Source organism: Aedes albopictus, chromosome 3 (genome assembly GCF_035046485.1).
Source record: "Aedes albopictus strain Foshan chromosome 3, AalbF5, whole genome shotgun sequence".
Classification (NCBI taxonomy): domain Eukaryota; kingdom Metazoa; phylum Arthropoda; class Insecta; order Diptera; family Culicidae; genus Aedes; species Aedes albopictus.
In genome coordinates this window covers 329,981,747-330,003,596 of record NC_085138.1, presented here as the reverse complement: position 1 = coordinate 330,003,596, position 21,850 = coordinate 329,981,747, and the positions used below count along the sequence as shown (strand labels likewise).

Sequence of the window (21,850 nt, the reverse complement as noted above, 5' to 3'; positions counted from 1 at the left end):
TAGGGTGTCGGCGGCAGCGTGATGCTTGTAACCATTAGTCGGTTCACGAAATAACCATTAAATTGCAGATCCAGACGGTACAGCCCATGCCATCATTAATAAACTTGAACCATAGAGCACAGTGGAGGAAATAGCAAAAGGTTGAAACATAAGTCAAAACTTACATTTGATGAATAATTAACGGTGCGTCAAGATTGACCTGGAATATCAAACGACAACTGTTAATCATTATTCTGTCATTGTTCAAGCTCGATAAAATTACTACAGGTATTCTTCGATATAACGTACAAAAAAAAATTCTCCTTGTACGTTATATCGAAGCAGAGAAAAATTTGATATTTTTTATGCTAGTGTTGATGTATTTGACGTGAAATTAACCCCAATTAATGATTTCAGTGAAATTCACAAAACCAATAATGAAAAACATGAGTTTTCATGAAAAACTCATTTCGTTTTTTGTGCTTCGATATAACGTATCTACATTTTGCTTCGATATAACGTACACTCTTTTTTTCCCCAAATTGCACTTATTTTGGGTAAAAAGGCTAATGCTGCAACAAAACATTGAGTTGAGTGATTTTGTAGTTTGTCTGAAAGTTATTCCTGGGAAAAAAATAAAATTTTCAATGTTGTACTTTATATCGAAGCAAAATGTACGTTATATCGAATTCGCTATATCGAGGGTACGTTATATCGAAGAATACCTGTTTTGAGATCAGAATAGCATGCTTCTTCGTGTTATACAACAAAACCGGAAAACTTTTTTTTTTTATTCCAGGAGATCAGGTAGATCATTCCGTTCCGGTGTTCGCGTTCCGGTGAACTCATGCACTAACATTCATTTTTTTAATACATATGTGAAATACTGACGAACTAGAAAACAGAATCACTTTGTCGAGGTACAAGCCGTAAGCTATGTTAAGTTATCGGCCAAGCTATCGGAAATTTCTTATTAGGCATTTTTTCTATGGAAATCTTCTCCGAGAAACTAACTTAGGGGTATTAGAGTATACAGTGAATTGTGCAATGAAACATACCAAAAATCAAGCCAAAATTTCGTTTGTTTGAAACTAATTTTCGGGTCTTGTACCGACTTTTCGAACCCTCTAAGCAGAATACCCTCTTCGAATGAGTGTAATCAGTTTTGTACCTTTTAATTTCGCCCTAATTGCTTATCCTTTGACAGATACGAGTATTTTGACTACCACTTGAGGGGCCCATAATCAAAGGGGTGTAAGTGACCATTTTGTCAGTTTTGAGCTGAGCATATCCCAAAATTCTTCAGGTTTTAAGATATCAGAAATTTTTTTAAGATTATTTTTACGATGATTAGAAAAATTACAATAAATCGTAGAAAATTGGGTCAACTTTGAAACTCCATACATTTTGTATGGGATGAAAAATTGGTGAAAAACTTCAAACCTCATTTACTCGAAAATGGGTTTTTGACACTTACATCCCTTTGCTTCTAATCTCCGCACTTGTAATCTTCCTCAGTTTCAGTTATCTACTGCAGAAGTCATCGCATTCACCCCACTTATATACTAGTAGCGGTAGGATTTTAGTATATAAGCTGAGTGAATGCGATGACTTCTTCAATGTATAACTGACACTGAGGAAGATTACAAGTGGTAGTCTAAATACGCGTATCTGTCAAAGGATAAGCAATTAGGGCGGAATTAAAAAGTACAGAACTGATTAAGCTCATTCGAAATAATTTTCAGGTTGTTTTTCTTCCAAACAACATATTAGGTTGATTCCAACGGTAAATTTGTTAAATTGAATCAAGATTTACAATGACATGATTCATAAAAACAACAACAAAAATTAGCATGCATTCGTAGTTGCTACTCCGTGATTGACCGGAGCAATCGAAATTGCACAGAGAATCAATGAATGGGGCTTGCGACTAGCAAAGCATTCTCAATGTACACAGTTCGAGAACTCTCAACTCTATTGTATGTTGCTTTCATAACAATACGCGCTGCCAACTTCCAATCGGCATTTCTGAATCATCGCAACGAATCAAGCACTAGCTCTGCTGCTGTTTGTGTTAGTGAGATCGGAGAAACGTCAGACTGCTGATTGGCTGCGACGACTCTGGACGGTTTCATCCGCGACGCATTCAAATCGTCGTGTTCGATAAGGGGGGAAACCATCAATATTTAGGTCAATAACGGCGCCGGCCACTGCTTTACGGTCATCGAGGATGGGAAGGAATGTTAGTAAGACAAACGATGTTATAGAGACCGAGAATCGCTGCATCTCTACGTTTAGGAGTGAATGCCGTTACTTGAAGTACTAATCAAAGTGTGCCTCAAATATAAAAAATAGACTAAACAGACAAAAACCAATACAACAAAAAAGTCTACGCTTATTGCTCACCCATTCATGTGCCTCCATCTATCTCTCCATCGCTAGTTGTCTTGGTTTCTCGTCCTTGAATGAGGCACAAAATCAAAACTCAAAAGAACCACTAAATGCACCGGCGTCGATTTCGGACCCGAAAGATTTTGATTCTAACGGAGAGGCATGCGGCTTGTTGGTTTAAAACAACAAAATGGCTGTCAAAACAATACACACTTTTGGATTTGTAAATCAACAAACACGATTTTCAAACACGATTCAAACTACTCTGATTTTTCTCCTTGTAGCAGCACCCATATGTTCCGCTGACATTTAATTTTGAACGTCAAGCGTTAGTTGAGATTTCAGCAAACTGTGTTATCGATGTTATCATTTTGTTATTTTTCTTATCATCTTTTCCAATTGATCATAACCAGATGATAACAAATTTAGTTAACGATAGTTTTGATCTATCACGATAACACAAAAATACTAAAAGAAAATAAAATATGTTATCAGTTTCCAAACGAATATTTCAAAGCTTTTCTAAAACTGAGGGTCTGATGAACGTCGAATCTAAAAATAGATTCCGTTCCCACTTTCAATGCGACTGTAGTACGAAAGCGTAGCTTTCAATTACTCTCACTAAGCCCGTTGGTATAGGGGCTATCGGATGCGACCGGCGATCACTCAATCAGGGTTCGAGATCCGCTGGGTGAAATAGTTGAAAACATGATAAGTGAATTATCAGAAACTTTTTTCAATTGCTGACAATGTCGGTAAAGTAGTTTTTTTTTTCGTCGATAAAATAGCTCTGAATGATAACTAATTGATATTAAAACCAGTTATCAATCATCAGTATGTTTTCATGTTGATAACTAAATCCAATGTTGAACAAACTCGGGTAGTAAGCATTCAGGTGCGATTTACTCCATATTCAAGTGATTCAGTTCTAATCAAGGGATAATCGCTTGGAACATTGTGCCTAGCATACCTCTTATATGCTGTGCGGCACATCGAGGCACACCAAGAAGTCCTTCAAATGGAAACAAACGGCTGGGTGCCTTGGTGGTTACCTAGTTGAATCAAAATCACCATCACACTATCAGCAACGCGATTAGTTGGTCCACGAAAAAAAATCGTGTAAAAAACGTTTTTGAAACGTCTTTTATCGCATTGTCTTCAAATGTTGACAGGTTGTCAAGGATGATAAGGGATCTCTGGTGGAAATTTGAATCCCATCGGAAAGAAGTAACGATCAACAAAGAAGAATATTCCCTAAAGCACATCGCGCAAGTTCGTGAAAGTCGTGTAAAAAAATCTGTTCAATTCACTCCATATTCAAGTAATAAGGGGTCCGATTCACTTCATATTCAAGTGATCCAGTTCTAATTTACTTCATTACCATGTGATTCAGTTCAGAATCACTTTAATTCAAGTTATTCAGGTCTGATTCACGTCATAGTCATCTGAATCAATTCATATTCAAGTGATTCAGGTGCAATTCACTTCATGATCAAGTGATGCAGGCCTAATTCAATACATATTCAAGCGAATCAAGTGCGTTCAAATGTTACGTTAGGCTAAGGGGGATGGATGGTCGGAGTCGAGAACTGTTTCGTAGGAGATGGAAGGGGGTCTAAAATTGTAAAAAATTGGAATGCGTAATAATTTGAATGAACCCACATACCTTCTGAACAACTTCGTCGAAGACTTGAACTTTCTATCTGATCATTAAACATGTTAATTTTTACATGCTCACTAGCTTCATCTAGCGGCAGAATTGCGAATTAAAGTGTTTGTCTCTAAGATGTCAACGATCTTCTGAATAGTTTTGCTGAAGACTGTATCTTTGCAGATTATCAGAAATTCGAGATATAGCAGCATGAATTCATTAGTTTTCAGGTGATGCTTAACTTTACAAGGTTGTGCAATATTCAACAGAGTGTTCTAATATTTTTTCAAGTGAGTCCGTTCTTATGACAGGTGGTATATACAATAGTGTGGGTCATCGGAACCGTTTTCTCGGATCAAAGCTTTTTTGGTTCCGTTTCGGGTCCTGAGTACCTGTGCAAAATTTGAGCACGATCGGTTGCGTCTACACTTTGCGCATTGCAATTGAAATTTGTATGGGATTTTTATGAGAAAGCATACTTTTTTGCATTTCAGCCATAAGTTGGAAAATTTTGTCTAAAACTTTTTAACCGATACTGTAAAATGGTAGCCTAGGATGTTCTGAAAAACTTTGTTGAAGACCGCCAAGCGATCCGACGCTAGTGAAAATAGTTATAATCAAGGTTGCAACCATTCATTTGCGAAAATTTACATTCATTTGCTATTATCTCAGTTCAGAAGCATGCTATCGAGAAACAATGTATGGATGAATTTAACCTTGTAGTTTTATCTGAAAGTTTGCCGAATAACATTGGGGTCGCAAACGTATACCAAAGTCGTGAGCGAGCTGTAAAGGCAACTCTCCACGCGGTGAATGTAAATTTCATTCACGCTGTAGAAAGTTACCTTCACTGCTCGCTCACGACTTTGGAATGCGTGTGCGACCCCAATGTTATTCGGTAAAGTTTCAGATAAAACTACAAGGTTAAATTCATCCATACATTGTTTCTCGATAGCATGCTTCTGAACTGAGATAATAGCAAATGAATGTAAATTTTCGCAAATGAATGGTTGCAACCTTGGTTATAATCAACGAACCGCATGCATGTGTTTATGTTTTAACATGTAAAGGAATAACAATAGCAACAAAATCATGCTGTTTCGCCAAGCAATGCCAACGCTATAACTTTTTTCATAAGCATCAGATAACTTCTCGGTCTTCGACAAAGTTTTTCAGGATACCCTAGGCTATGTTTTCACTTTATCGGTTACACGGTTTTAGAAAAATTCCAGCTTGTTATGAGAGAAATGCAAAAAAGTATGTTTTCCCATGTAAAACCCCATACAAACTTCAAACGCGATGCGCAAAACGTAGACATAACCGATCGTGCCCAAATTTTGCACACTTATTTGGGTCCTGAAATGGGATCAAAAAATCTTTGATCTGATGGGATACCATTGAATTTTTCATTTTTCCATATAAACGATGACCCACTCTAATATACAACTCCTTGAAGGGGGGCATCCTTGGAAGATTTTAGTTGGCTTTCAAAAGAGTTTTAGAGGTGGGGAGCGTTTGGTCAGAAGCGTTTCAAGGCATATCAAGGCGTTTCAGGAGGTTTTAATGGGAATCGCATCCTTTCTGATGAGCTACACGGGGGTTCAAGGAGGGTTTGAAGGGCATTTAACCTTCCAGGACGCGCGCCATCAAGCAACCGAAACTGCAGTGCGCTCGCGCTGTATACGTCGAGCGAGGTGTTTTGGTAGTGTTGTACTTTTTTACAACAGCGCGCGTGCTGAAGGGTTAAGAGCGTTTCAGGAGCTTTCAACGGGGCTTTGGGAGCTCATCAGGCTGAGCTTCACGGAGGTTTCAGAGGTGTTTCTATACGTTTCAGCTGGTTTAAAAGGGATTTAAGAGGGCTTCGCAGGTTTTTAGGTGAGCTTTACGGGGGCTTGAGGGGGGTTCCAGAGGCTTTACATTACATATCAAGGTGTTTCAGGAGGTTTCAGAGGGTCTAAAGGGGGCTTCTCAAACCCTCGGGTTAGCTTTACATGAATTTCAGGGATTTCAATGTGTTTCAAGGATGTACAATACGTATCAGGACGTTTCAGGGGGTTTCGGAGGCATTTTAGGGGCTTCATAGGCACTCGGGGAGCTTAATGGGGTTCTCAGGGGGGTTTAAAAGGCATTACAACGCACTACAGTGCGTTTCAAGGGCATTTCAGGGCATTGCAAGAGGTTTCAGAATGGTGTTATGGCACTTTACATGCTCTCAAATAAACTGCAATGAGACTTTAGGGGGTTTTTGGAAGGTTGTCATGGCGTTTCATGTTTAAGGTTCAGCATTTAGAGGGGTTTGAAATGAACATCAAAATTTGGATGCAAATGTAAAAATAACTTGACAGAGCGAGGGAGTCGGTTGCTAACTATCGTTTGCCAAGCTGACTTAGGCAACTCCTTCTTTGCCATGTGTCTGTGTACCCTGTGCCGTTCTGCTGTTCATCAAAGTACTGCTTTTATTGTTCAATAACTTCACGTTGGTCGTGCAAAATGTTTCTGCCCCCATCCTTGTGATGTGAAGCCTTTATGACATGCGTTTAACTTAGTTTTGTGTAGAGTTTTTTTCAGGTATATGGATGATGATGTTGGAGGTTTGCAGTTGGAATCCCCATCTGCTTCTCTATCAGCATTAAACTGAAGTAACTGTTGTGGGCTAACCGATCGTTAGGGAAAAGGAGGTGCTGGGTAGGAGGCACAGTATCATTCAAAAGACCTATTTTATCGCTGTGCAACCACCGAAGGTACGCGCTACCCAGCATATACTCGCCAAACGATACAGTATATGTCCACATTTGTCACAATTTTCTTACTCCTAATCCATATTGCAAAAGGTGTATACCATCAACTAACTAACACGGACTGCAATCATGCTGGTAATGTACATTTCCCAGCGCAACATTACTGTGATGTCATCCAGTACACGATTGTGCTAATCCAAAGTGTAATATAGATTGATGATCCTAGCCTAGACGGTTGAAAGCCAATCGTTTGGTAGTTGTGAAACAAATCCGATTTGAACTCTTCTCGAGGACGGATCATCACACTTGATTGACGACGAATCATCACGTCTCATCAACCGTCTGCCATATTGCCTTGCATTGCATTGGCCTGAACGATATTATGTTCATAATTGGCAACTCAACACACAAGCCGGTGTCGTCGTGCAAATCCTTTCAACTCCATCAGCAGCCAACCAGTCAGCTTTCAGCGGTCCTAGATCGACACTCGTGCAAGGGGAAAAAGTCACACGCGCTATTCAGTCGCATGTGTTGTTTCTAATGGTTATTAGCCTTATTCGGTAGAATTGGCTTCGACTCCGCACGCCGGTCCAAACTGACTGCGCTGCAATTGACTGATGAAGGTGGAAATGTGTGCCCCAGCAACGCGCGGCCACGGTGTCAGGTTAACGTACGATCTCCTCCACCGACGACAAGAGCCTGATTGATGTTTGCAACCGGCAAATCGGACAGTTATATCGAATTAGAGCCTCGTCGCAGTCTAGAGTGGCAGGCGGGCGAAAAATGGTTCCATCCGATCCGGTGGCACTGATTGGCCCCGGCTGTTGGCTGTTGACGGACTGAGCTACGCCGAAAAGTAGACGAGTTTGGATCAGGTTAAGTCAGGGTAGTCAGTAGAAGCAGCTTCTAATTAACGGTAATCGTTGGAAATACGTGGTAGTTAAGGGATTGAAGGTCACAAGTGATGCTCGATTCGTGATGTTAGTGTTTCTGAAAACAGTGCGCCAAGGGAATTTCATTTGGTCGTATCGTCATTAAATTGCATTTTACGGTATAACCATAACTCTGCCATGAATCGAATTACACAAGAATCTTTCAGTTTACCCACATGCCACGTCTCTGCGTGACCAGTAATCGTTCTGATTCGTTTCACCTGATTTCGATTTCTCTTGCTTTGTGTAAAGCCGAGCAACAAGATCATCATTCATCCACTTTGGCTCCAACACCTACGCAAAGTCGTATCAAACCCTAACTCATGCCACCACATCTGCTTTAGCCCAGCGACAAAAAAAACGTACTTGGGGAGTGTTTTGATGGCGTGTCGCGTGAAAAGCCACATGTGATTGCCATAATCCGATTCGCGCCGTCAAAAATCACCTGTCCAATTTCCTTCTCTGCAGCAGTTGTAGCCCGGGTAGTAAGCACCCGTGTGTGGTGGTAACAAGCTAGTCACGTCTGGTCTACTAGCATCCGATGCAAGTCAGCAAGCAGCTAGTGATACTGCTGAGGTTGTGGTTTGAAAAGCAAAAGTGATGGATGGACCCCCTGAGGATACGGCATGTAAATACATCTCGGCTCGGCAGACGGCGGTGGCAGCGCGGAATTTGCGCATTTGATTCGATACCGTGTTAACATTGGTTCTGCAGAACTGGTGGTGGTGTCTGGAGCTTTAAATCGAACTGCGAACCATGATTTCCAGCTGAGCTGTGCGAATATTATCATATTTGTGCTGCTGATCAGTTGAGCGGGCACATATCTTAATTATGTGGCCTGGTTGGTGCATCTATCGTGTCTCGACGCACTGATTTTTATTGAACGAACAGTTTTTGCGACATGTTAAAAACTTTTTGCAATTTCTCATCGTAATAGGCTGTTTTACCTTACGCAAATCTGACAGGAAAAGGCCTACTTTCTCACACCAAATTATCAGTTTTCATTTTTGATCAACTTCTTGATGCTTTCTGGACGCAGGTTTGAAAAATTGTGACAATTGCACAGTATAACCTGCTATGATCAGACTTTCTTAAACATGGCTATGAACATCAGTGTGCAGTTTGATGTAAAAGTTTTGTTAAAAACTATCCTCAAGTGGTAATTTATAAAATTGCAAAAAACGTTGTACGCATCTCAGTGCAGAACTAGATTTTTACAGCACTCGTCGTACTTATCCAACTCGGCAAGCCTCGTTGGATAAGTGTACAACTCGTGCAATAAAAATCTTCATTCTGCATCTTGTTGCGTAAACTACTATTCATCAACGAGGAAGTAACCATTGCATCATTTTGTACCCGTATCTTCAAGTGTTTACCAAAGTGCTGCTACTACCTTTCACGCCCCTAATTGGAATGTTTCCTTTCCTCTTTATCCTCGACTCAAGGTGGACAAGGTGGATTGCTGAGATTTTAAACTCGCAAAACACTGATGAGGTTTCGCTGCCTACAGATTTTTAACAATAGGGGGATTCACTTAACCGCGTAAACTGATTGAACTGATTAAACGTCACGATCACCAAGGCAATCTTTGATTATTTCATCCACAAAATCATGAAATATTTCAAATAAGCAGAAAATCATGGCTTACGCAGCAATTTAATCTGTTTAGTGAGTACCCCTAATGATTTGGTAGAACTTCATACTACTCAGAGCTGCGATCTAATTTCTGAAACCTAGGCATTCGAATTATAAACTGATAGGACCTTTTACAGGACACAGCGACAAAAACCTGAAATATTAATTAACCCTACGCAAATGTAAACAATAAATCTCGACCGAAACTCGTTTTACCGTTTCTAACGTTATTCTTTTTTCCCGTCAACTTCCAGGTTACCAAGGATTGCGGTGCACCGTGCCATTCGATGTTCTTCTCGGAGAACGAGCGGACCGTGCTCAAGTACTGGGTCGGCTCCTGGGCGGCCGTTTGCGTGGCCAGTTGTCTCTTTACGGTGAGTAATGATTCCCAAAACGTAATTCGATACCTGTAGCCTAGATGAATTTATAATCGTTAGTTAACGTAGTACAGCAACGGGAAAAAGAAAGTGGAGTGAAATGTATCTTCTAGAAAAACGAATTCCTTCATTACCAATATGCAAAAATACACAGGTTTATGGTTATGCCAGGTATGCACCTCAAACGGAATCGTAAAAGTACATTCTTTTTTCTTGACCGAAATGGTCAAGAAACTTTGGACAGCATGCTCCGTTTGATTTGACGTTTTTTTTCTCAGTTCCGTACTTAGGTCAAGAAAAATGCAACGATTTTGCAATTTTTTTCAAGCAATTCTATGCTTGAATTTCGCACGAATCGAAATTGGCCAAGAAATTTCTAACCATCTGTGTATTACCAATTAGAACGGCTCACTTGAGTTCTTCAGTGTTCGAGATCGTCCCACGACACCAATTTTCATCCTTTCCTTTTCGCTGTTTACCCTCACTGAATTCCTTTAGATATTTCTTCAAGGAATATATTTTAGGAACTCCAGGCATTTATGATTACTGCAGACACGGCCTTCCCGTAGTTTTTCAGCGATTTCTCCTAGGACTCCCTCAAGAATTCTTCTAGAGATTCCTCTAGAGATTTCTCCTGCCATACTTGCTGTAATTATTCCGGCAATCTTTGTCGGATCCTTCAGAAATTTCTCCTGCGATCCCTTCAGGGACTTCTCCATAGATTCCTCCAGAATATCTCTACAATTCTCCTAGGATTTTTTCTAGATATTCTGCAAGGAATCCTAAGAGTCCTCCAGGCATTCCTGAGGTAGTTTCTCAAGAAATTCCTCAAGCAATTCCCCCCAGGATTTCATCAGAAATTTCTACTATGATGTTTCCCAAAATTCTTTTAGGGATGCATCCAGAGATTTTTCCTGCACACTAAGAAATTCTGAATTTTAATGGTGACACAATTGAAACAACCGACATAATCAATCATGACATAAACATGAATAAGACTCATTTTTGTGTTTTTGTTGATTAAAAAGTTTCAACCGGCCTTGTTGAATACCATTGAAACATGCTGGACATACTTTTAAGCAATTGCCCGCTATATTCAATCGCAAAGCTTATTTCTGAGTTGGATGCGCCGTAAATTTACATGATCAATAACACAACAGTGCTACGCAAGATTCGCGATGATGAAATGTCAAACGCCATCATTCATAACAAAGTGGTGATTGAAATTTTGTGAATTACATACCTAGTTGTGTACGTAGTGAGAATTGTGCACCGTGAAGTAAGCAATCGAGGAAAAGAGTAAGAGTGCGCCAAATGCAGTTGCGACGCGATGACGGCAATGCAAAAAGTGGTGTCAGCAAGGTAAAACGAGTCAACATTCCGGATCTTGAAGTTGGCCGAGGTGTAAAATCGATATTTAAAAAAGCAATCCAATTGTATCAGCAGAATCAAACAGAGTAAATAAAGTGTTTTCAAACAGTATTCCTGATCATTTCATTTTTCATGAGTCTGAAAAACTTCCCGGGGGAGTCGAAGTCTGGGAAAAAGTGGATGTGAGGTTATGTTGACAAGCGGGCTAGCGGATTCAGTTGCTGTAATATTACAAGACAATCATCATCAGAGAAGTAGTTTTACAATTGCGCTTCATTTCTGGTCTCTTGTAAAAATAAAGTCAATCGCAATTTTATGTTACTTTGCTCGCTGTCATATGTCGGTGTTAAATGATACAAAATTACATGCTTTTTTCGTGGTGTGTGGGATTCCTTCAGGAATTATTGATTCCATAATAAAAGAAAGACGGAACAGGTTAGGGTGGTGCTTCGAATTCAGTTTGAGTTTCTATTCCGCAGAATCGTAACTTGTTCTGTGGCTTAGTTGATTTAAGCGCCGGACTAGCGATACGAATCCCACCAAAAGAAGTGGTATTTTTTCACAAATTTATCTCTCAATTTGCCACACTGTGTTTTCAATATTCTAGTTCTTTCGTCCAAAATATCACTACCTATTCTCCTCCAGGTATTGTTTTAAATAACCTGATAGGGATTCCTCCAATAGTTCCCTGATGGGGTTTTCTCTAGAAATTTATAATTTGATTCTTCCTTGAATTATTGTAGGGATTCCTCTAAGAATCACCCTAGGAATTCTTTCAAGGGTTCTTACAAAATCGCCTCCGATGAATCCTCCAGGATATCCCTGGAACAATCGGTAGACTATTCCTGGAGCAGTGAATCAAAATTCAACCATCGCGCAACAATAATGACAATGTCGCAACCTGTATTTGTTGCGACAATCCACCCAATGCGACATAAGTTTGTCCCAACTTGAAAATAATAGGATAAACATCGTACACCACGAATTTAGAAATTTTTAAGCCTTGCATTGTGATTTTCGAACAGTAACTTCGAGTCGGTAAACACTGCAACTCTGTTGAAGATCTATCATCAAACAGTTTCGACTTTGGGTTAGTAATAATTGATTATTCACGAGTTGAAACGTACGCAACAAATTCAGCTTCCTTTTTAACTGCAACAAAAAAGTTCGAGATCATGTCATTATCTGTTACCAGTAGGGATAAAGAGTAATCGTCGCGCCTTCTTTGTTGCTTGTTTTGGGCCTCTTTTGTCTGACAATTCTCTTCACTGTCCTGGAGTAAGCCATGGAGGAGCCGCTGGATGAATAGCAGGAAGAAGTACTGCAGATACCGCAAAAACAGATCAGAATGACGTTTAAAAAATCTAATTCAAGCTGCATGACAACTTTCAACCATTTTCAAAATATAGCCTTGGAATTGGAACTGAATTCTGGAAAATCGGTATACCGATTCCAAAATAATCATGGGCAAATCATCAACAATTAAATACCAGAACTTGCAAACAGGAATGGCATTCCGCCCAGAAAATGTGCACAGTGCAGTTCATTTTCATATTAAATCCACGACACTTGCACACACACACACTGAGGAGCATGCCATCCCTACAAGCAAAATCATTCAGATTTATATGTCACGATGGTTTTTGTTGATTTTTGAAAAATGGACCCCAGAACCTTCCGGAATCACCGAAACCGGTTCCCGTGAAAACCGCATATTTGTTCCAAAAAGGCAAGAAGTATTTTGCATAAAACACAAAAAAAATGCAAAAATTTACCCCAGAGCCGGACCCCGAAACATCCGTAAAACGATTTCCAGGAAATCCAGACATTTCTTCTATCTGTCCGCTTGGTGCACTTAGGTCTATAACCTACACTGTTCTGGTATCGAAAATAAACTTTTACCAAATTTTTAATTACAATGACCCATTTTGAATCCATACACACCAAAATTCGGTTTGAAGTTTCAGCAAAATGATTTGCTGAATAACAATCAGCAAACATACACTTTACTGAAAAAATCAGTAGTTTGGATTTACTTGCTGAAATTCAGTAAACTGGTTCGGTTTTCTGAACTTTCAGCAAATTCGTCTGCCGGCAGCTGCATCGGCCACCTGTCAAAGTAGAAAACACTGTTGAGGTTGTGAACGCCGCTTTTCACATTCTGATTATAAAACATGGATAAAAGATAGTTTATTTAAAAATGTTTCACTGAAATGAAGTGTGTAACGGAGCAACAGTTTCCTATTATTTTTGCTGTTTGGCAGTGTAAGGCAGGTATTTAAATTCCTAACAATTACTTAGAACTTCAACGTCAACAATGTCTTTTATGAACAACAGGTGGAACTCCAAAGAAAACACCGCTTATTCAAAGGCGTCCGGGAGAAAAGATCCACGCGTCTAGCGGTTCCGCTCGTCCTGGATGTTTTATTTATTTCTGCTACCTGGCTGTGTGACTTTGAATGAAGGACATAATCTTACGAGGAAATTCCGCCCGGTGTGTGCGACTCGTCCAATTTATTCATATATATTGCGTTTTCAACGTGCACTACTGGTTAAAAATTGATTTTATTTGAATAAAATTAATGAAATTGACAAATATACCCCTTAGTCGATCGATTTTATGAAAAAAATTATGACATTCCTTTTTGTTTTGCTTTTTGTGCTGAAATCTTCAGCAAATCGGTGCCGAACCCCGCGGCGGTCGAATTTACTGATGTTTCAGCATATTGTGCTGATCATCCAGTAAACCGTTGACAACCGCGATGACAGCTGAAATTACTGAAATTTTCAGTAGTTTTTTTTACTGAACGGTTTGCTGAAATTACAGCTCGGCAAAATTCAGCAAAACTTTGCTGATTTTCGGCGAAAAAAATTTGGTGTGTAGTTACTTCGGAACCAGATGTCGATGAAAACGTGTGTGAAGAATTGAAGTGTACTTCAACGCTACCAACGGATAGCGCCCAACATAATAACTTGTTTTGATGGCGTTGTCAATCGTTGAAATGCACTAGTACACTAAGCGACGCTAGCGCTTAAATGCCAAAACCGGCGAATCCGAGAAGCTTAAATAACAACATGGGTCGAACCCAGCCCCGGCACTTGCAATTTTTCGTCAGTTGCTCTCAACCCCAAAATTTTTTCAGGGATTCCTCCTGTGATTCTTTTAGGTATTCCTCCAGGAATATTCCTACACAGATCGAAGAAATAGTGTCAATTTCTGTGACATATAATGCACATAATTGGAGCGTGGGATTTCACAGAAGTTTACATGACATGTCATGTAAATCTCATGAAATATCATGTAAACTTCCATTATATGTCATGTAATTCAGCATGACTCAGAGTTGTTACATGACATTTAATGGAAATTTACATGATATATCATGTAAACCATCATAGGTGGAAATTTACATGAGTAAAATGAAGTTTACATTCCGTGTAATTCTCATTATTTTTATCTGTGTAGGGCATACTACAGGAGTTTCTCAAGACATTTTGTAACCGATTTATTTTGAAATGAGTGCACGAATTTCTACAGGAAATTTTTCAAAACAGGAATTTCTTCAGAAGTTCCCCTAAAGATTTTTTGAAAAAAAAAAATGCATTTCAAGGATTTTTTTTACAGAGATTCGGAGATTTTTTTAGAGATGTTTTTTTTTTAATCCTCAAGAATTCTAAAATTCTTTCTGAAATTTCTCCAGGAACTCTCCAAAGATTCTCTCTGCAATTCCTGCAAAAGTTACTCCAGAATCTATTCATTGGCATTTTTTAATTAAATTTATTCAGTAATTTCTTCAATGTGTCGTTTATGAATTCTTCCAGTTTTTTTACTCTGCAAGATTTCCTTCAAAATTTTCTACAGCTCGTACTTCAGGGTTTTTGGGAATTTATGCCTTCAGAAGAAGAGCAATACTTCTAAGTATTCCTACAGATGTATCTCTAGGAGATTTTACAAGCATCCCTACAAAAAATTTGGTTTTTAAATTTAGAATAATGTATTGATTTTTTGTTTTTATACAAAAAAGCACCTTTTTCTAAGCCACTATGTTTTTTTTTCAGATTTTTTGAAGTTTATTTTCATACCTAAAATCAATCACAAAGAGATTTTTTTTTTAAATCAACTTTTGACAGCTGGGCATCTACTTGAGAGCTCCACCCAGTACAAAATGAGACGAGGGGTGATTCGACAAATTGCTCCCATACAAACTTCAAACTGATTTTTAAATAGGTTCCTGGGCACCGAAATTCATGAAAATTTGGATTCCGGCACAGTTTGGTATGCAGATTTAGAATATGCATTTACCTCAACTTCTCTGAAAAAGCCAAAAGGGATCCTTGCACCGACTAAAATTTATCCAGGAATTACTTCAAGAACTCCTCCACCATTTTCGTCTACAATTAGTGCGCACCTCTTTCAAGTGACTTGTTCTTTTATGGATTTTTCCAGACATTTATGCACCTATTTTTCTTCGAAACTACTCCGAGAGTTCCTCTAAAAGTTTCTCATAACTCACTCAAAGTGCAAATGTTCGGTAATAGCAATCCGTGTGGTAAATTATGAATTTCAAATAACTTGGGGAAGCGATGCCTGTACAATATGCAAACAGTTTCACACAATAAATAAATCGCTTTCGCTCTTCGTACATATGTACAACAGAGATGGTTATTAGAGTGGGTCAACATTGTATGGAGAAACTTTAAATTTGATCGTATCAACCCGGAACAAAGCTTTTTCAATCTATATTAGCGTCCAAAACAACTGTGCAAAATTTGGGAGCGATTGGTTGCATCCCCGTATTCCGCATTGCGATTGAAATTTGTATGGAAGTTAGTATGGGAAAACGTACTTTTTTGCATTTTACTCATAAGTTGAATTTTTTTGTCTAGTACCATGTAACTAATGCCGTTAAAGTATAGCCTAGGATATGCCGAAAAACTTTGCCGAAGACCGCAAAGTGATCCGACGCTTGGGAAAAAAGTTATTCGCCTGGTAACTTAGGCCAAAAATTGAGATTTTATTATTGATGTTATTCCTTTACATGTTAAATGTTAAGCACCACCGGACAATCTGTACGTTATAACTTTTTTCACAAGTGTCGGATCACTTTCCGGTCTTCGGTAAAGTTTTTCGGCATATCCTAGGCTATGCTTTAACGTCATTAGTTAGATCGCTTTAGACGAAAATCTTCAAGTTATGAGAAAAATGCAAAAAAGCACGTTTTCCCATACAAGTTTCCATACAAATTTCAATCGCGATGCGGAATACGGGGATGCAACCAATCGTTCCCAAATTTTGCACAGTTGCTTTGGACGCTAAAAGGAATCGAAAAAGCTTTGTTCCGAAAAATCGACTTTGTTGACCCAGTCTAATGGTTATATTTGCGGTTTAGGGGAAGATGATATACAGGGGATAGACAAAATGATCGGGACAGGCAAAATTTTCACTTTCCAAAAAATGTTCAACTAGCTGTAACTATTCGAAAAGTGCATCAAACATTTTCAAATTTTTACTGTAAGTTCTTCAACTAGTTGTGTATCGGTGGACAAAATTTGGAAAAGATCGGACAATTCTTCACAAAGTTATAAAGATTTTTGGAAAAGATAAAATTATCCGATAGCCAACTTTGAGCTGTTATATCTCCGGATTCAATGAGCCGATTGCAATGAAATTTTGACCATTCATGACTTATATAATGAACTCTGGAAAACATTTGACTTAACTTGAAATTTTTAACAAGCGAAAAAGTTATAGCGATTTTATTTTTTTACGATTTTTTAGTAAATTGGTCTATTTTTCATATGCATCCCATTACTTTTTCAATTTATTGGCGGCTATGTTGTTACTTTCCTTCAAAACGCATTTATATATAAGTCAATTAGAGGGAAACTAAATGAACTATAATTTGCAGCTTGAGTTTTGTAACGATGTTGATGTTTTGGATAATTTTGTGTTTTATTAGAAAAATAATCTAATCGTTATAATTTTCTTCCGTGTTAAGAATATTAAGTTTAGTCAATGGTTATTGATAGCTCATTATATAAGTCTTAAATGGTCAAAATTTCATTGCATTCGGTTCATTGAATCCGGAGATATAACAGCTCAAAGTTGGCTATCGGATAATTTTACCTTTTCCAAAAATCTTTATTACTTCGTGAAGAATTGTCCGATCTTTTCCAAATTTTGTCCACTGATACACAACTAGTTGAAGAACTTACAGTAAAAATTTGAGAATACTTGATGCACTTTTCGAAAAGTTACAGCTAGTTGAACATTTTTTGGAAAGTGAAAATTTTGCCTGTCCCGATCATTTTGTCTATCCCCTGTAGATCGATGAAATTGGAATTACTTTATCACAACTAAGTTGCCGTGTCATTCATTGGCTCGTTAGCTTTGTTGGTAAAGCACTTGTCTAGCGAATAAGGATCGTGAGTTCAAATCTCACCTGAGCCGTGGATTTTTCCCAATTTAACCAATAATTTACCCAAGAATTTACCCATCTGTACATATATACGTTGACTTATTTGAAATTCATGTTTCTCATGATTTTTTACGGTATCTTACGGAGTTCTTTCAGGTATTCTCCCCGGTTTTTAGTCAGGAATTTCTCCAGATATAACTTTATAAATTGCTTGAGTAATTTTTCTTCAAGAATTCCTCTAGAAAATTTTCAAGAATTTGATCTGGCAATCTCCAAAGATATCACCAGGAGTTTTTTTAGGGTTTCCTTCAGACATTCCGCCAGCAATTAATTTCAAGAATTCTCACAGTTTTTTGTGCAATTTCTGGAAGAATTTCTTAAAAAATCCCAGAGAATTATCTGGAGCATTTTTTGCAGGAATCTGTGAAGAAATATATCCTATTTCCGACGAACATGCATGAACAATTTACAAAAAAAAAAACCCTGTGGTTATTTTTCAAGGTACTCTTGGAAGAATCATTGGAAAATATTCAAAGGAGTATTTTTAGGAGTGTTCAAGAAATGTGTAGAGGAGTTTCCGAAAATCGTTAAGGAAGATATTTTGAAGAAGTTCCTTACTGAAATTCCTGAATAAAATCTGTAAAATTCTGAAAAAGATTCCGGAGAGACATTTAGAAGAATCCCTGAAGGAATTTCAGAAATAATTGAGAGAGTAATTTCTGGAGGAATTTTTGGAAAAATCTTCACTAGAATCTCTATAGAAATCTCAGGAAGAACTTTTCAATGAATATCTCGAAGATAACTGAAGAAATTTCTAATCAATTCTTGAAAAAAATCCAAGAGGATTCTCTGACGAACTTCTTGGAAAAATACCTGAAAAATCCCATCAGGAAATCCTGATTCTTAGAAACATTTATTGATGAATTGTTAGGAAAATTCGTGGAGAAATCCTTTGATAAAATTCTTGGAGGATTTTCTGGAAGTATTTCGGTAGCAATCTGTGGACATTTTTCTTAAGGCATGCCTGAAGAAATACCTGTAGAAGCGCCAAAATAAGCTTCTGTGAAGATTTGAATATAAATAAATTAACAAAAGATCCTCAAAGAATCCAGGGAGAAATTCATAGGCTTGTCCTTAGAAGACATGCCGGAGAAATTTCTGGAGATATACATGATTACAAATCTGGAGGTAATTCCATAGAAAGCCATGGATCAATTTTGAAAGGAATCCATTCATGATTTATTGAAGGAATCCTGGAAAAGTTGACGGAAATTTCCAATTCTAGTGTGGCGTACTTGATGATTCTATGACATTTCCCGGAAAATCATTTTCCGGAAAGACATTTCCCGGAAAACATTTCCCGGAATGACCCATTTCCCGGAAACCCATTTTTCGGAATGTTCCATTTCCCGGAAACCCATTTTCCGGAATGGAACATTTCCCGGAAAACTGTTATCGCTATTCCCAGACTCACTAAATATCAACCTTTTTATGAAATGCACAATAATTGACTCATTTTGGTTGGTATTCATTGAAGAATTAAAGCAGGGCTTTCAGCCTTATTTCCAAATCTCCGAGAAAAGATTAAAAAATATTAGCAGTTATGATGCCAGCAGTTTTATCATTAAGGTACACCGGGGCAAGTTGAAACGGGTGGGGCAAGATGAAACAGCGGGTTAACATGATGTTTTTCAATGATGGTGAACTGCTTGAATGCTCTAACACATAGTTTTTGATTCAAACAATCTTTTGGCAAAAGAAAAATTTCCAAGTTGTATTGAAATCTATTTCAAAACTTCGTGTTTCATCTTGCCCCACCCGTTTCAACTTGCCCCGGTGTACCTTACAGTTTGAATGAACAGCCATTGTTTAATGAAGGAAAATTTTCAATGACAATTCTGGCAGCTATGATTCCAAAAACAACATTCAAAAGAATAGCCTAAACATAAAAGAAAGGAATAATATCTAATAAAATGGTAGCGGATGCATTTTTTGCATAGTTTATAACCTGTATACTCTTGGTTTAAAGTTTCCATACTATTTGCGAGCTCTATATGTGGGTAGCAGATAAGTCAATATTAGCTCAAGCAATGAAAAAGTCGGTCCGTCCTTCGACAACACCTCTGAAACCTATACATCAGAGGCGAAAAAAAAACAAAAATAAAACGTTGAAATGAAAATTTTCAAAAAATGGGAAAGTCCAAACTTGAATGACTAATTCAAAGAAGAGTATACTGTATTAAATTTATCTGTAGCTCTCACTTAATACCCTCTTATTGTTTCTCTCATATGTTCTTTGCCTTCTTGATACTAAACCTTAAAACTTTAAATGATAAGAGGCCAACTTCAACTTTTTGCCTAATGACTCATTTGGTTTAAGGGCGATTTGCACAACTACACTTGAGATGTAGCTGTCAGTAAGGGCCTTTCAAATGACAACTGAGGTAATGGTGTAGCTTATTAGGCCTAAAATACATTTGGCCACATTATAACTACGCCAAATGGTCATTAGGCTAGATTGAAACAAAAGCGGTCGAAAAACAGGCCTCGAAAGAACAGCCTATTACTAGAAGAAGGGAAAATCTGAAAAGGTGCAATTGACAGTTTGGCAATTTAACAACTCTGTAAGTGCCAATAAAACACATGTTGGTTACCATGTGTTTAATTGGCACGTGCTGCTTTCTATATAGGAAATTTGCCCTTCTTTATTTAATAGGCTGTTCTTTCTAGTTACAACGTTGCGTATTTGATTGGCGGCTATTAATTCTATCTGCTATTTTTCCTTCTCTTAAAAATGTGTTGTTCTTTCAAGTTAGACTGTTACAGAGCTGTTAAATTGCCAAACTGTCAATTTCACCTTTTCAGATTGAAAAGGCTGTTCTTTCTAGTTACAACGTTGCGAATTTAATTGGCGGCTATTAACTCTATCTGCTATTTTTCATTCTCTTAAAAATGTGTTGTTCTTTCAGGTCGAAAGAACAACACATTTTTTAAGAAGGAAAATCACCAGATGGAATAAATAAATTGGGTATCAACCAATTTTGTAACGTTACATCGTTAGGAAGAACAGCCTGTAAATTGAAGAAGGGAAAATCTCTTATGCAGTTAGCAGTGTTCAACTGTATAAATACACCTAGAACAGCCTTTGACGAAAAGCCATTCAAAATATATCCATTCGGCTCAAGGATGCTGGCTCTACTTTGTTAAGTGAACTGAAACGAGAATTTGAGTTCCATTCATTTATTAAGTTCTACAATCTTTAAAAAAAATATATAAAATTGTTTTAAGGCTCGATTTTCTGGAAATTGATCATTTTCTGATAAAATTAATCGTAATAAAAAACAAAAAACCAGATCATATTTAAAGATTCTAAAGTATCTTCTGAGGTCTCTGGTTTTCCTAGAATTGCCTTTCCGGGAAATGGGGTATTCCGGGAAATCGAGCATTCCGGAAAATGGTTTTCCGGGAAATGGCTAATTCCGGAAACTGACTTTCCGGGAAATGGGTTATTCCGGAAAATGGGGTATCCGGGAAATGATTTCCGGGAAATGACTTTCCGGGAAATAGTATAGAACCGTACTTGATGGATGCTTCCAAAGGGTCTTAAATTCATGAGCGAGCAAACATATCAAAAGTCGCATGGGAGATTTTCTTACAATAAATTAGAATATTCACCAAAGATGTTTTTCTGAATTTTGGAAGGGCGTAAAATCATAAACCACATAGGTGACTTCATAATATATTTGACAAAGCATAAAAAAGATGTTGGTAGAAATGAATCATTTTCCTTAAAATTTCGGCTTCCTCGCACCCTTTTTCGCCATAGTGTTATGGCTTATGGCTACTCCCATAAGGAATGCATGCAAATAGTGCGAAAAGAAAAAATGTATTCGTAACTGGTACAGGGTTCCTATCATTGGCACACGCTGTAACAAATACTTAAAGTAGTTTTGGCTCCATTTCTATATTGTTCCTGTAAAATATGGAAACTAGGCTATTTTTAACACATTGATGACATTCGTTGATCTTCTCGTTATTTTTGTACAAATAGTTTTCCTTAGGTAGTGCCATAATTGGTACAGGCACTCGATTTCATCAAATTCTATTTTTTTGTCCCGAGTATTATTATTATTAGCTTTATTTACGAGGCTTTCAGCCCTAGGCTGGTTCGCCTCGGGAAGTCCCGAGTAACCCCGATGACACCACTATTCTAGAAAGTTAAAGAGGGTTTCAAGAAGTTCCAGAAGGTTCTATTGCAGTAGGGACGACCATAAAAATAGAAAGTTCAGGATCTAGGAGGTTTTAAGCAATTTCAGTAGATTTCAGGGATTTTTAGGATGTTTTAAGGGCTACAGTA

At 37.9% G+C, this 21,850-nt stretch overlaps 1 protein-coding gene across 2 annotated transcripts in view; it reads left to right on the top strand.

The window, feature by feature from the left end:
- LOC109623359 (frizzled) overlaps positions 1–21,850 on the top strand; it is a 212,597-nt gene that overhangs the window by 104,470 nt on the left and 86,277 nt on the right. For both annotated transcript variants that reach the window (XM_062842917.1, XM_062842916.1), the window contains exon 2: positions 9,581–9,700. In XM_062842917.1, coding sequence (XP_062698901.1) covers positions 9,581–9,700 — 120 coding nt within the window. The remainder of the gene's footprint in view (positions 1–9,580; positions 9,701–21,850) is intronic.